The sequence below is a fragment of the Nyctibius grandis genome, chromosome 7, assembly GCF_013368605.1.
Source record: "Nyctibius grandis isolate bNycGra1 chromosome 7, bNycGra1.pri, whole genome shotgun sequence".
NCBI classification, from domain to species: Eukaryota; Metazoa; Chordata; class Aves; order Nyctibiiformes; family Nyctibiidae; genus Nyctibius; species Nyctibius grandis.
In genome coordinates, this window is record NC_090664.1 from 29,809,731 (window position 1) to 29,824,408 (window position 14,678).

At 39.8% G+C, this 14,678-nt stretch overlaps 1 protein-coding gene across 4 annotated transcripts in view; it reads left to right on the forward strand.

The window, feature by feature from the left end:
• Window positions 1-14,678, forward strand: part of ICA1 (islet cell autoantigen 1) — a 73,682-nt gene that overhangs the window by 56,362 nt on the left and 2,642 nt on the right. For 3 of the 4 annotated variants that reach the window (XM_068404582.1, XM_068404585.1, XM_068404583.1), the window contains 3 exons: window positions 3,179-3,220; window positions 9,138-9,419; window positions 14,560-14,655. In XM_068404582.1, coding sequence (XP_068260683.1) covers window positions 3,179-3,220; window positions 9,138-9,419; window positions 14,560-14,655 — 420 coding nt within the window. The remainder of the gene's footprint in view (window positions 1-3,178; window positions 3,221-9,137; window positions 9,420-14,559; window positions 14,656-14,678) is intronic. The other variant, XM_068404584.1, reaches the window with a different exon arrangement.

Genomic DNA, 14,678 nt, shown 5'->3' on the forward strand with positions numbered 1-14,678 from the left:
ATCTAACTTCATAGCTGACTCTACTCTGACAAGGAGCTTGGACAAGATGACCCCCTGATGTCCTTCCAGCCTAAATAATGCCATGGCTTATAATATATCTTTTTCTACTAAATTAATGGAGAATCATTTTAATATATAGTATTTTATTCTTCATGAAGATACTTAAAAGGTACCATGTTAAAATCAAGATTCCTCTCAAATCTTCATTTAGATAGGCTAACCACATTGATGTCTTGAAAACATCTTCTCTACTCCTTTATTTTTGAAGTTTCTGTTTCCATTCCACTTTACAACATGCATTTTAAAATGTGAAATATATACTTGGACAAGACATTTGTGATGTTGGTCTCTCCTGTCATGTTTCTAGAAGGTAAAATCACATTCCTGTTTCTGTATCCAAAAACAATATCTCATTTTACTGCAATATCAAGTTAGAAGCTCATATTGGAATTTCTTGTTTATCAAGACTCAGTTCCTTTTAGTCGCAGCTTTCCAGGACTCATTCTTCCTTTCTGCAGCATGGCTTACGTTCCTTATTCCTAGAGATACAACTTAGGACTTAGTGGTATAAATTCTCCAGCTCCAACTACAGAAACTGAATGACTGGCCTGAACGACCACATCTGATAATCTTTTGTTTGCACATTTTTTTCAAGAGTGATTTTGTGTTTACCTCCAGATGACTGCTAAAGCCATTGAATAGCAATGGATATAACACTAAACCTTGCAGGTCTAAACTAGAAACACTTTTACTTTGCAATTATTTCTCCTAACAACTGGTTTTTGACATCTGTTAGTTGTCGTGTTCCTAATCCATTCAATATGTTCGTTACAGATATTATGCAGCACTAACTTTTTAGCTGGAAGGCTATGCAGTACAAAGTCAAGTTGTTTCTAAACAAATATCTTTACCAAAGAAAGCTCATAGTTTTATCGAAGAATGAAATTAGTTGGGTTTTTTTTTAACTAGGTCTGCTTTCCATAAAAACACCTTTTATTATAGGAGCATTTATTGTGCACTTATTCTTTTGCTGAATCCCATACTGAATGGGATTCAGTTAATGTTTTGCCTAGGAGTAACTGTGAGCTACCAGCCCATTGTTACCTACAATTACTTGAGTCACCCTGTTAATTATTGTTGTTTGGGTGTTTTTTTTGTAATAACCACACAATATTAGGACTTTTCCAGTGTTTTGAAGTTTCACCCATTTTGCAGTTAATCAGATCAGATATCTCTTTGACAAGATATTTTAATATCCTTGGATACAAAATCTGATTTATATTTTCTTAGCAGATGTTTTCTAGAATCTCAGTTACTTACGGGCTGTAAAATATTTCACCATCATCCATAACATAAATACCTTGTTCTGTCTCTTTCTCCATCGCCCCTAAAAGGAACTGAAGTATTTTGGAATCGTTCTGCCTGCTCTGCTAAATTTTTCCATCCCCATACACCAGTGGGTCTGTGCCATTGCTAAGATTATTTGTTTTTCTTAAAGTACTCTGTACGTGCTAAAATAATACAGATGTAGTGCTACTAGTGATGGAGCTGTGTTTCTTAGTTTTCGTCATCAACTACTTGTACTTCATAACTTCCCATTTTTTATCATTTGCTCTGCATTTTCTCTGAATATACTATGGATGTTTTTTAAGATTGGCTCCATCGTTTTTACCACTGAATTAGGGCAGGCTTTCAGCAACAATTGTACTCGTTTGATTATGGAATTGTGGCCATCCATATCCCACCTTTCATGAACTTCTCTTTCTGATTTTTTTTTTTTCCCTTCTGCCAGTCAGTTTAGGGTTGGGTTTTTCCCCTTTAGTTTTGTGCATTGTCCTTTTATGGAAGCATCGTGTATATTTGTCCATGTATGTTTATGCCTCTCCTATCTATATCTATGCACAGTGTAATCAGATGTGACCATGGGTCCTTAAATGACAGCTGATTCTAGTGCTGGTAGCACATTTCTGTCATTGTCCTAGCAAAGCCTTGTTAAAATAATACGATGCAAACAGCAAGCTGTTCTATTCCATTTAGTTCTGAACACACCTTGAAGTTTCTCTTGAAAGGGTTTGTCATTCAATTTTTATTCCCCTATAGAGAATTTTATTTCTCCTTTCCAGCCTCAAATTCGAGGCTTCCCGCAGATCTGCCTTCCAGTTTTGGCAATACTGTGACCGACCCCTTCATTTGCCTTTAGAGCTACAGGCTTAGTTGTCTGGAAGCTAGATTTCTTCAACAGTTAAAGGGGAGAGAAAGGCATGTTCAGCAGGTAACTCATCTCTCCTGTTTTGCTGCATATCTTAAATGGGATTAATCACCTGAGGGAGGTGTCTTTCTCTTCACTGATAGATGGAATCTAGATGATTGTTTTGACTCCATGTCTAATCTAAGAAACTGTCTCAGAACTTAAGGTAGTTACAGTTGGGGCGCAGTGGTGATTTTTCACCTCCGAGAGACTATTTTCCCTCCTGTTGGTCTTAGCGTATTTATTTTCCTGCAGGAGAAGAGGTGCTATTACTTATATCCTGACCTGGGGTGCTTTGGGGGAAGATTCCTTTTCCCCATTCCCAGAGTTGGTGTCATAAGGTGGTGAGTTGGTGTCATTGCCAAGGAAGGCGATGTAGGGAGTCATGAGGTCCTGGGCACTTTTGTGCTCTGTCCTGGCCTGTGTAAGTACAAGATTCTAAAAGAAATGTCTCTGCTTTTGGAGGACAGCAGAGACCTGTCTGATTCTTGCAGTTGCCTCAGTTGGGTGCACTCAGCCTGGAGATGGGCTAGTGTGGCAGACAGTGATTCAAAGGAAGATCCTACCCAGGTTATTATTCAGAAATTTGCCTCACTTTTTAGAAATGCTTGTATCTTGGGTCCTTCATCCATTGTGACCAGGTTCATTTTAAACATGAATACCAACAACCATTGTATGTTGATCTTACATTGACATTGTTTATAAGCATGGTCTTGTGCCAAGTGCAATTTGACATGTTTATGGATCTTAATTATAGCTGACAATGGCAAGGATGTCATACCCATGTTACAAGGAAATTGTAACCACAAGCAGAACTCAGGTGAAGAGACTTAAGAAAACTACCTTTAGATGTGTACATACTGATTGTCAGTGTACTGCAGATCTTCCTTTGTTGCTTTTCTTTTTTTTTTCTTTTTTTTTTTCTCTTAGGTGCCGTAGATGACTTATTAGACCTGCAACCTGAAGAAAATGGTATGAAACATTTATGCGTGTGTATTTCATCTGCTTTTCAATTACAGGCACCCAGTGTAATTTTAATCTTAGATCTTAATTGTTTTCATAATCTGAAAGGTTGAATTAAATTATTCAGCTGCAGTATTTAAATAGTGTTAAAGGAAACTCACAGAATCACAGAATCAATCAAGTTGGAAGAGACCTTTGGGATCATCGAGTCCAACCATTGCCCTGACATCACCATGTGAACTAGACCATGGCACTAAGTGCCATGTCCAGTCTTTTCTTAAACACAGCCAGAGATGGTGACTCCACCACCTCCCTAGGCAGCCCATTCCAATGTCTACTGACCCTTTCTGAGAAGAAATGCTTCCTAATGTCCAACCTGAACCTCCCCTCGCGAAGCCTGAGGCTATGTCCTCTTGTCCTATCGCTAGTTGCCTAGGAGAAGAGGTCGACTCCCACTCCGCTACAACCTCCTTTCAGGTAGTTGTAGACTGCAATAAGGTTACCCCTGAGCCTCCTCTTCTCCAGGCTAAACGACCCCAGCTCCCCCAGCCATTCCTCATAGGTCATACCCTCCAGACCCTTCACCAGTTTGGTGGCCCTCCTCTGAACTTGCTCCAACACCTCAACATCTTTCTTGAAGTGTGGGGCCCAGAACTGGACACAGTACTCAAGGTGTGGCCTCACCAGTGCCGAGTACAGAGGGACGATCACTTCCCTAGACCAGCTGGCTACACTGTTCCTAATAGAGGCCAGGATACCATTGGCCTTCTTGGCCACCTGGGCACACTGCTGGCTCATGTTTAGCCGGCTGTCGATCAGCACCCCCAGGTCTCTTTCCGCTGCGCCGCTTTCTAGCCACTCTTCCCCCAGCCTGTAGCGCTGCATGGGGTTGTTGTGGCCGAAGTGTAAGACCCGGCACTTGTTCTTGTTGAACCTCATGACGTCGGTCTCGGCCCATCTATCTAACCTGTCCAGATCCGTCTGTAGGGCCTTCCTACCCTCCAGCAGATCGACACTCCCACCCAGCTTGGTGTCATCTGCAAATTTACTGAGGGTGCACTCAATCCCTATGTCTAGATCATCTATAAAGATATTGAACAGTGCCAGCCCCGGTACTGAGCCCTGGGGAACACCGCTAGTGACCGGCCACCAGTTGGACTTTGCCCCATTCACCACCACTCTCTGGGCTTGGCCATCCAGCCAGTTTTTAACCCATCGAAGAGTCCACCCATCCAAGCCCCAGGCAGCCAGTTTGTCGAGGAGGATGCTGTGGCAGACAGTGTCGACTGCCTTACTGAAGTCTAGATAGACTACATCCACAGCCCTGCCCTCATATGCTAAGCAGGTCACTTTGTCATAGAAGGAGATCAGGTTGGTCAAGCAGGACCTGCCTTTCATGAATCCATGTTGGCTGGCCCCGATGCCCCGATTGTCCTGCATGTGCCGTGTAATGGCACTCAGGATGATCTGTTCCAACTCAACTTCATATACATGCAGAGGCACTATTCCTAATGTTATAATACAAAGTAAACCTTACTGGGGATAAAACACATTGTAACAGGTGATTCAAGGTTAGCAGCGCTACAGGCTGAGGGAAGAGTGGTTAGAAAGCAGCCCGGCGGAAAGAGACCTGGAGGTGTTGATCGACAGCCGGCTAAACATGAGCCAGCAGTGTGCCCAGGTGGCCAAGAAGGCCAATGGCATCCTGGCCTCTATTAGGAATAGTGTAGCCAGCTGGTCTAGGGGAGTGATCGTCCCTCTGTACTCTGCACTGGTGAGGCCACACCTTGAGTACTGTGTCCAGTTCTGGGCCCCGCACTTCAAGAAAGATGTTGAGGTGTTGGAGCGAGTCCAGAGGAGGGCGACCAAGCTGGTGAAGGCTCTGGAGGGTATGACCTATGAGGAACGGCTGAGGGAGATGGGGTTGTTTAGCCTGGCGAAGAGGAGGCTCAGGGGTGACCTTATTGCAGTCTACAACTACCTGAAGGGTGGTTGTAGTGAAGTGGGAGTCGGCCTCTTCTCCCGGGCAACTAGCGATAGGACAAGAGGACACAGCCTCAAGCTGTGCCAGGGGAGGTTCAGGTTGGACATTAGGAAGCATTTCTTTTTAGAAAGGGTTATTAGACATTGGAATGGGCTGCCCAGGGAGGTGGTGGAGTCACCATCTCTGGCTGTGTTTAAGAAAAGACTGGACATGGCACTTAGTGCCATGGTCTAGTTGACAGGGTGGTGTCAGGGCAACAGTTGGACTCGATGATCCCAAAGGTCTCTTCCAACCTGGTTGATTCTGTGATTCTGTATACCAGACTATATCGCATTTGCCCCACTGAAGTAAGTTCCACTGTAAACCTTACCCTTCCCATAACTTTTCACAAACTTTTCTTTTTGGTTCTTTAGTTGTTGTATGACAAGCCTTGGCAATACACTATAGTAACTACAAGATTTTATATCAGAAATGTACATATCAGAAACTAATTATTTAGTCCTCTTAACACCATATAAGAACTGGTGACTTCTTTCAGCCAGATAGTTAATTAAATTTGCTGTGCTCTTCTCATACACACACGAGAAAGCAATCTTTCATTCCAGGCTCTACTCCTCTCCTATGTTTTTGTTAAATCAGTGGCAGCTGAAGGGGATATGCTTTTTGTGTTCCAGAGGGTAGTGCTTTACCATGTAACATATGAAAGATCTGGCTAAAAGTTTTATATTGAATTTTTGTGTGCAGTAAGAGTATTGCATATAATTTCTCATTTGCTTTTCATTTATATATCTCAGACGAATGAGTAAAAAAAACTTCAATAACAAAAACAACTGAGGCAACTCAAAAAGCAAGTAAAGAAACAAAGAAAAAAATCCCTTTGTGCAGTTTAGTCAGTCAGACTGAGAGTATAATTTGGGGTATTTAAGGCACTGCCTTCATGGTAGGTAAGGAAGAGAGCATTTGCAAACACCTTGACTTTGGGTTTGCTACAGGCAGTCTCCTGCACTGTGGGTAATCACCCATGAAGGCAGAAACAGGGAAAGTTCCTCAGCTGCCTGTGCAGAAGCAGCCCTAATCTGTGGATAGGTAAGGTAGTGATGACTTCTTTTCTGTGGTTAATAAAAAAGGTCACTGCCTGTCTGATACTGACCTTTTTTCTTCTGGTTTTCCCCTCAGTTCCATTTCTTGTTGGACCTTCTTAGTGGAGATACAGATAGTGCATACAATTATTGGTCATACAAGTTTAGCTATGTCAGTTAGAAGGCTTTTTTTTTTTAGTCAAATAGTTAAATCAATACAAAAGCAGCTGTGGGGCGGCTACATCAGATAAGGATGGTTATGTTAATGTTAGAATATTAGCCATTTACCCCAATTTTACACACTAGCTAGCTTTAGGCTAATGAATATTGTATCACTTTAAGAGCAGCAATATGGTTAGAGGTATACTTTTGTGTGTGTTTCAGAAGGAAGTCTTTATCCTGTGTTTCTGATCATGTATTGTAAATATTTTTAGTTTCTCTTTGCATGTAATTTTTTTAAAATACCAGCAAAACAAGGCATGTTTGCAAAGGAATATGAGCATTGCTAGAGGCTTGTTCAAACAACTACCAAAAAGAATATAGTGACGTTGTTTTTCCAGTGTTTTATTGGGAGTTTTGGGGGTTTTTTTTAATGGACATTTATAAGGTTAGGGGCAGCATGTGCAGACAAAAAAGGGATTTTTGACTGTGAAAATGGGCAGTGAAAACAGAGAAACAGGAAAAGTAGTAATAGAAGGTTTATGAGTGAGGTGAGAAAGTCCATATCATTCTAGTAATCTAGCAGAGAGACCACATGAGTAATATCTTGATAAGCAAGACTGGCTTCAAGATAACCTTTATTGCAAACAAGAGTAGAACTTACTGCTGCTTACTTGAGGCAACCTGAGCATAAGCAGCACCCTATCCTCCCTTGCCCCAGGTTTGTTGTCCCCGTAGGAAGATCAGAAAGACTGCTGAGACAAGAAATGTGTCACTCCTCTGATTTCTGGTGGTCATGCACGCTACAGCAAGACCTAACTGCCCTCCAGATGTAAAGCTACATGTTGTACTTTCTCCCCCAGTAAAAATGGGAGTACTGCAATGGATACCCAGATGAAGCAGAGCTTTACTCTGAGCTGTGTTGCTGCAAAGCTTTTGTTCCGTTATAGTAAATGTCATTTGTGGTTAGGTACAGTGTTGGTGGTATGTCTTAGCAGATCTGTTACTAATGATGCTCTCTTTGCATCTCCACCTGCAAGCCTTCCAAGTTCATGAAGGGGCCTCCTAAAAGCAGCTTTGAGATGGTGATGCCCCGTAGAGATCAGAGTTCTTAAGTGCCTTTGAAATAGCAAGTGCCTTCCCCCTGTGGAAGTATGTACCTCTGCCTCACCTGCTGAATAACTAGAGACTTGGGGGAATTGTAGGTGCTTGGACAACCTTAACATTCTTTGCTGTTCACCTGAAGATGGGAAAGCAGCCTGAAAATTCATGAGAACAAATTGTTTTCTGTGGTATCTTAGTTATAGTCTAGTGGGAACATCAGGAGAATTGACACGTTTGTAAATTTTCTATTTCTAGTTTTTGGGCCCTGTCAGGGAGTACAGAGGTATATAAAAATGTGAATTAGAAAGGAGCTGAATCTCAGAGCTGACTTCAGTAATGAATAAAATGCTTATATTATGTGTTGGTTTGTTTCTTAGTACGCAGGTGTGTGCGCTGACTCGTCGGCCTATTTTAAAACACAGTTTTGCGCTTTTTTTCTCCTCTGACTCAACTTCAGCCATTTCATTACAAAGTATTACAGCAATTAAAAAGGAACTTTCCCGAGAAGGCCATTGCATTTAAATAAAATGGCCTGTTGCAACCACTTTGCTACTATCCATCTTTTATCCCAACCCAAAAGGGTTAAAAACATCTTTGCAAGTTGTATGCAAGTTGCAGAGCTCAGCTGATCTGTCCAAACTTTGGAAAACCGAAGTAGCTTCTGTGTCTTACCACAAGTCTGAAACGAGCATAATTAAGATAAACTGATCTGGATTTCAGTAATGTAACATTATCAACATTGTTAACCACCATTTTTGTCCTCTGCATACTCCCACAGTGGAGCTTTAAATGTTTACAAGTAAAATAACACTTGGGGTTCCTTGACAGTTCTTTCACTCTCCAAAAATTTTGTAAGATAGAGAAAAGGGTTACGATCATGCGTACAAGCTTCATGCATTTTATATAACTATTTAACATTTCTATAATAGGAAAAATAGTTTTTAAGGAGTAATGGCTCGAGTGATCTAAGAGCTTCTTCAGTTGCTGTTCTGGTGCTAGAAAAACTAGTAAGGGGAATCAGAAGGAAAGTGGCCCCAGTTATTTCTCAGCAGCCTAAGAGAGGGGAAAAAAAAGTACTACAGCATTGAACAGTGTAGAAATGTCACTCTGTGTAGAGTAACCTGTTCTCATGGGGAAGTACCCCAGTAATTCAAGCATTGGTCAGAAGGTCATCTTAAGTATGTTCTCACAAAATTCTAGAATAATCCCCAACTCTTATTTATTTTCATTTTATACCAATCTGATTTTTTGACAGTTTTATATAATACTTCAAAAAGCAGCATAAAAGTAGTCTTCTCCAATGTTTTAAATATTAGGCTATGTAATGATTGTGATGTGGTGTTTAATAGATTTTTAAGCATAGTTATTGTTTTTAATGAGAAATGAGTCTTACAGCAGTGAGGTTATCTAAGATAACCAAGGAATTATTTGTTGCATAAGCTACAAGCCCAGATGTCCAAGATCTAAAAGAGAAAAAACCAAATGCACAAAAATATTTCATCTCACTTAACATACAAAACCTAGATTGGATGTTTTTAAAAGGTTCCTCCTTTTCTTTGTCTAAAAAATTATTTATCTTGACTCTCTTGTTCTGAGACAGCTTCAAAGGATCACTTTGTGAGGTCCTTGGAGTCAGAACCTGGTGAAAAGGATGACATGGTATTACTGAATGAGATCCTCAACGCTTCCTCCCTGGACGAGGGGGAATTCAGCAAAGAGTGGACAGCTGTTTTTGGTCAGGTTGCAATTGCTGATCTCACCATGAACTCTTCAGCTGGAGATATGGAGACTGCTTCATCATCTATGGCACCAACACCATCAGGTTACTTGCCCTCACAGCTGTTAGACCAAAACATGAATGACTTGCAGTCATCTTTACATGGTGAGAGCTCATCTTGTTCTGTTAGCATTTTGGTTTTGGTTTTAGTCTTTAGAGTATAGCTTTCTGCTATGTAGAAGTGTGGTGACAGCTTATGTTGTGCCATAGCTGCAGAAACCCTGAAGTTAAAGCAGAGTGTGGCCTGGAGAAAAACATGTGAGTAGCATGTTTGTTTTTCTAGCCCTGCTCATTCAGTATTTGTGAATGAAGTACCTAAAACCTAAAGTCAAAATTACTGTCTTGAATGTTTTCATTGAGCTTCCTGAAATGTTCTGTAGGCCTTTGAGATATTTTTTTCCTGTAACAGAAAATCTGAGTGGGTTTTACTGTTTAAATCACAACTGCTGTCTCTGTTAAGGGGCCAAAGAACCAAAAATGATTACTGTATTTTATCTAGGAATACTATTTTTAAACATCTTAGTGAAAATCAATTGCATTCATTCATTTTCTATTTTTTTCAAAGCATCCCATACTGTTGCATGTAGGGATATGGGTAAGGTAGAATAGGTTGTCTCATCCTAGCAACCATACAGGTGGATTCCTCTTGTAGGCTGGTTATCTACTGATGCAACTCTTTTTCTCACCTTTTGTCTATGCAGGTCATTTCCTTGGGTTTTCCAAGCTGCTGCTGGGGGGAAAGGAAAGAGGGGAACTGGGGCAGAGCTTTCCTGCTGCTACTTTGGCCTTAAGGAAGGGAGGGAGGAAAGCAGGCTGGTTGGTGATGACCAGCCAACAGCAACTACCTTCGTCCTCCCCACAGTCTGGCTAGATTTCTCCTAGGGCTTTGCAAGCTGGAGGAGAAGCGTGCCTTTTTGGGCTTTGTCCCAAGTCATTTAAATCTCATTTGGGGAAGAGTGATGTAGGGAAGACTAGCAGACTAATCCCATCCTGAAGGCTACTTCTTAGAACCCATGCAACTGGTACAATCATAGATGATGTAAAATGACCTGTGACATTTTGGCAAGAATAAGAAAGTCAAATTTACCTTATAATTAATACAGTTACCACCACCCCCATTAAAGCAAGATATTTGGGTTCACTGACTTCTTCACTTAGATCAGAACTGGGGGAGTGACATTTGCAATGATGCGCAGTTTAAATGTATTCTTATGATGAGGTACATGCACAAGCGAGTATGATTGATAGAGTGAAGAGGGACTGGATGAGTGTAGGATTTGACCTCATAAAATATGAGCTAAAAAAATCATGAGGTTTAGTCATTGCATTGTCAAATTAAACAGTTTGTGACCAGAAGCGGATGTGGTATCTATTGAAAGGGGAAAAAGGAAAAATGAAGAACACCTTTCTTGATACAGAGACACAAACACATTTTAAGCAAATTACTGAAAATAGCAACAGAAATATTATGGAATTGATTTTTTTTTCAGAGGTTTTTACATGTTTTTAAAGGTAAACATCTTTTTGAAGGAAAAATATTTTTGAGTTGTAAATGGCAAACAGGGCTGGGTATCCTTTCTGAGGCTGTTATCACTCTCATTTTCGTAAGACACTGGCATTGGCTGCACTGTTAGCACTTCAAAATCAAAGCTCGAGTATGTTGCATTCAAGGAACACTAGGAATGGAAAATCCATTCCAGTCAACATGTTATCCCAAAATCTTTTTGAATAAGAAAAAGAAAAAATATGCATTGGCAGAATAAAATATGTTGATGTTTTTGAATGGATTTCCAAGGTTTTGGCAGAAGATCATGGTAATTGATCTACTGGTATTTGAAAAGTCGGGCTAATCAGCTGAATGATTGTATCTGATAATCAGCACGTTCCCAGCTGACTCTAGTTGCCAAGTAAAATGCATTATTTAAACTAATTCATAGATGGTTTTTCTTTTTAAGTTTTTTGTTTCTTATTTTGTAACAGAAAGTGAAATTCTGTCCATTTTATATCTTGTGAAATCTCGGCTTTAATCTTAAACTGCATTTCATTTCACTTCACAGCAGTTCTTTCATAATTGGACCTTAACAATAAATTTGGGAACAGATACTTTTCTTTTTTAAACAAAATACAAACTGCAGTATAAACATAACATACAAGTTGGAAATATTAGCATATATGAATTATGGATATTTTTACTGAGGACTTGTGATACATCTTTTTTTTTCCCCCTAATTGGTAGGATTGCTTAATAATTATTCAGTGTGAGGTGCTACACTGGAGCCCCAATGTTGCATACTTCCTGTGTGAATTTGGCCTTAAGACCATAAAGATTCTTAAAACTCACATGCTTAACTTTAAGCACATTAGCTTTTCTATTAACTTCAGTGGGATTACTTACTTATTTTATGTTAAGCACACTCATAAATCTTTGGGGCTTTGTTTTCTCTCTGCCTCAGATCTTAATCTGTAAAACAGGCACAACGCTGTGCAGGTTATAAACTGTTACGGTCAGGAATTCCCAGCTCGGAGTTTTCTCTGGCTGTATTTATAGGCAGGATCTAGCACAATGGGACTTTGACTTGCTATGTGACTACCAGGTGCTGGTTTAACATATGTATAAATGTGTATACATACATATATATATATATATATTAGAAAGCAAGCATGCTTCGAACAAATCTTTTAGATTCTCCTCCAGATACAGCTTTGTAGTTTGATTGCCGTTCCACTTTTTCAGAGAGAGCATTGGCTTTCTCTTTCGTGATGTTTATGGCTTCATTTACTTATTCATGCCACTAAGGGCTCCTCTTCCTCTTCCACATATGTGCATATATTCTAGTTGGTAAGAAAATGTGCAGCTCACCGTTTCCATTTCTAAATGTAATTGTGGTAACATTTGTGAAGATGCTAGCTGAAAAGCAAGCTGTTTGGTTTCCTTGCTGTCTTGGCAATAATCTTTTGTGTAGTCACGTAACAAAGCCATCCTGTGAATAAGCAAACCAGAACAGGCTTAGGGCCAACAACTGCTTTCAAATTGATAAGAAGCAGTTTGTTTTTGAAAGGCAAAATTGTTCTCTGTAGGTCACTGTGAGTGGACACTAAAAACATAATTTATGCAAGTATTTAATAAAAATTCTGTGTCAGTCTTTCCCAATACCTTCGTAGATGGATAAGTTCATTATGAAAGCATCACACATTTTGTGGAAAATTTTTGATTGGGTGGTTTTGTTGCTGCTGTTAGGTTCTTTTTGTTTTCTAAGTGTGGTACTTGACCTACCTGTATTTCAATGAACAGAGAACCAGACCACAGTATCTCTCACGGATGTGCTACTTATCAAGCCTTAGCCTGGGGACTCAAAAGGAGGGCTCCAAAGGAGTTAACTGGTCTGCGGTGTTTCGCTCTGTGGTCTGCCAGTCACATCAATGTAAATGAACATCAGTGAGGTTTCAGGGAGCCAACTCCTGATCTAGCAGAAGTCACTGGGACTTGCACAGAAAGTTTCCGGGCAGCACTCCTATTCATTTCTATGAAATTAGGATTTGGCCCTGTTTGCTTAAGCCACTCAATTTATCTGTTGTCATCCATTGACATATTAAAACACTTTCTCGCAGTACATCTCCTAACAGACAAAAGCATTACAGTTTTCTGTAGTTGTGTGTAATGTCCTCTGCCATTCTCTTTTCTAACCCAAGCAGACAAAATGTCTGGAAAAGTATGTCATTTGGAAGTGTTAATGCCATACTTTTTATTATTTATGATTCAAATTTGCTTATTTGAAAGATTAAAATCTCCTTTTCAGGGGGCACAGGCTAGCTCACAAGCTTTTATCACCTTTGCCTAGGACAAATGTATGTGAGCCTTCTGCATCCAGATTTTGAAGAAGTTTTTGGATTGTTTCTGTAGAGATACAGAGGATGTTTGTGGCTTTAAATTTCCTTCCTAATTCATGTGATTTTATAGAAACACTGTTCTTGCCTCCTTTTAATAACACAGCTCGGGCTTCAGACCTTTTATAGTCAAGGTAAGATCAGAGAGTGATGAGAATAATCTAGTAGAGAGTGGAAGGGTTTATGTGACTTAGTGGCTGTTACAGTAACTGTCAGGACACTGGGTACCAATATCTGACAGAGGTCTCAAAAGAGGAGAAACGGAGGGGAGGAAGGACGAAGAGAGTAGAAAAGGATGTGAGAGCATGAACTTGTAGGAAAAAGAGACTGAATAAGGAAATGCTAGCTGTGTGCACAGATGAATGTCTTGTTTGTGATACTGCAGAATTAGATATACTAGATCCCTGAGATGGATGGATACTTGATCAGGCTACAATTAAAGGAGATATTATTGAAATGAGAAATACGACCTCCAGTCCTCTAAATGTGATAAAGCATAAGCATTTAAATATCTTAAGCTAGGGACAAAAATGCTTCATTTTTTCCTAATACGTTTCCGTGGTGCGCCACTTCTAGTTTATTTTGCCAGCCTGGCTCATCTGGCCTGATTAACTGCATTTATCATTACTCTTTTGTGGCTATGGAATATGCATGTAAGAAGAAAAAATTGTGAATAACAAGTTTTACTTTTTCCTGCATAGTTACTCTCTCCCTGCTGAGAAGATTCTTTCAAATGAAGAACAAAAAACTACTCCATTAAAACCTAGTTTTAAGTAACTCGAAGTAGTGCATCTTAAATTTAATTCTTCAAAGTGTTTTGCAAGAAATTTTTTTTTCAGAATAATAATTTTAAAATTAATTTTAAAATGTAGGGTCTCTAAATGTGTTTTTTCTGGAACAGTTGATGAAATGAAAGCCTTTGGAACTGTAAAAGTAAAGGTGGAAAAAATGTTTAGTATGTGTTATATTTTTACCCAAATGTAAGTGATACTCTTTTCCCTACAACTATGCTTGACTTGATTACTGAACTGGCCTTTCTGTGAACAAGTATTAACTGTGACTGGATGAAAGAAACAAGAAAAAATCTTTTTTAGCCAGGTTAAATGTTTGAAAAGAGTGCAGTTGCCTAAATCTGGAGATGATGAAACTGATCCACAGATATTCACTTCTCAAGGATGTTGCTTGTCTGCAGCATCTGACTGCTGATTCCTTGTGTACGAGGAAAGATACGAACGGCCATAAGCATAAATGTAATATTCTGCTCCATCATCTGGTGTGAGCATTGTGCTGCCAGACAGTGGGATGTTGATGTTAACAAAGTAATTCTTCACGCTAATGCTGCTGTATTATTGTATTTTAGGATGGGCAGCTAACAGTGTGAGCCCACCATCTATACCGCAGCCAGCACAGAAACCAAACAGCCTGAATGTGAATGCTAATAAGACGCCCGTGAAAGGTGATACAGTCATGTATTTTTTC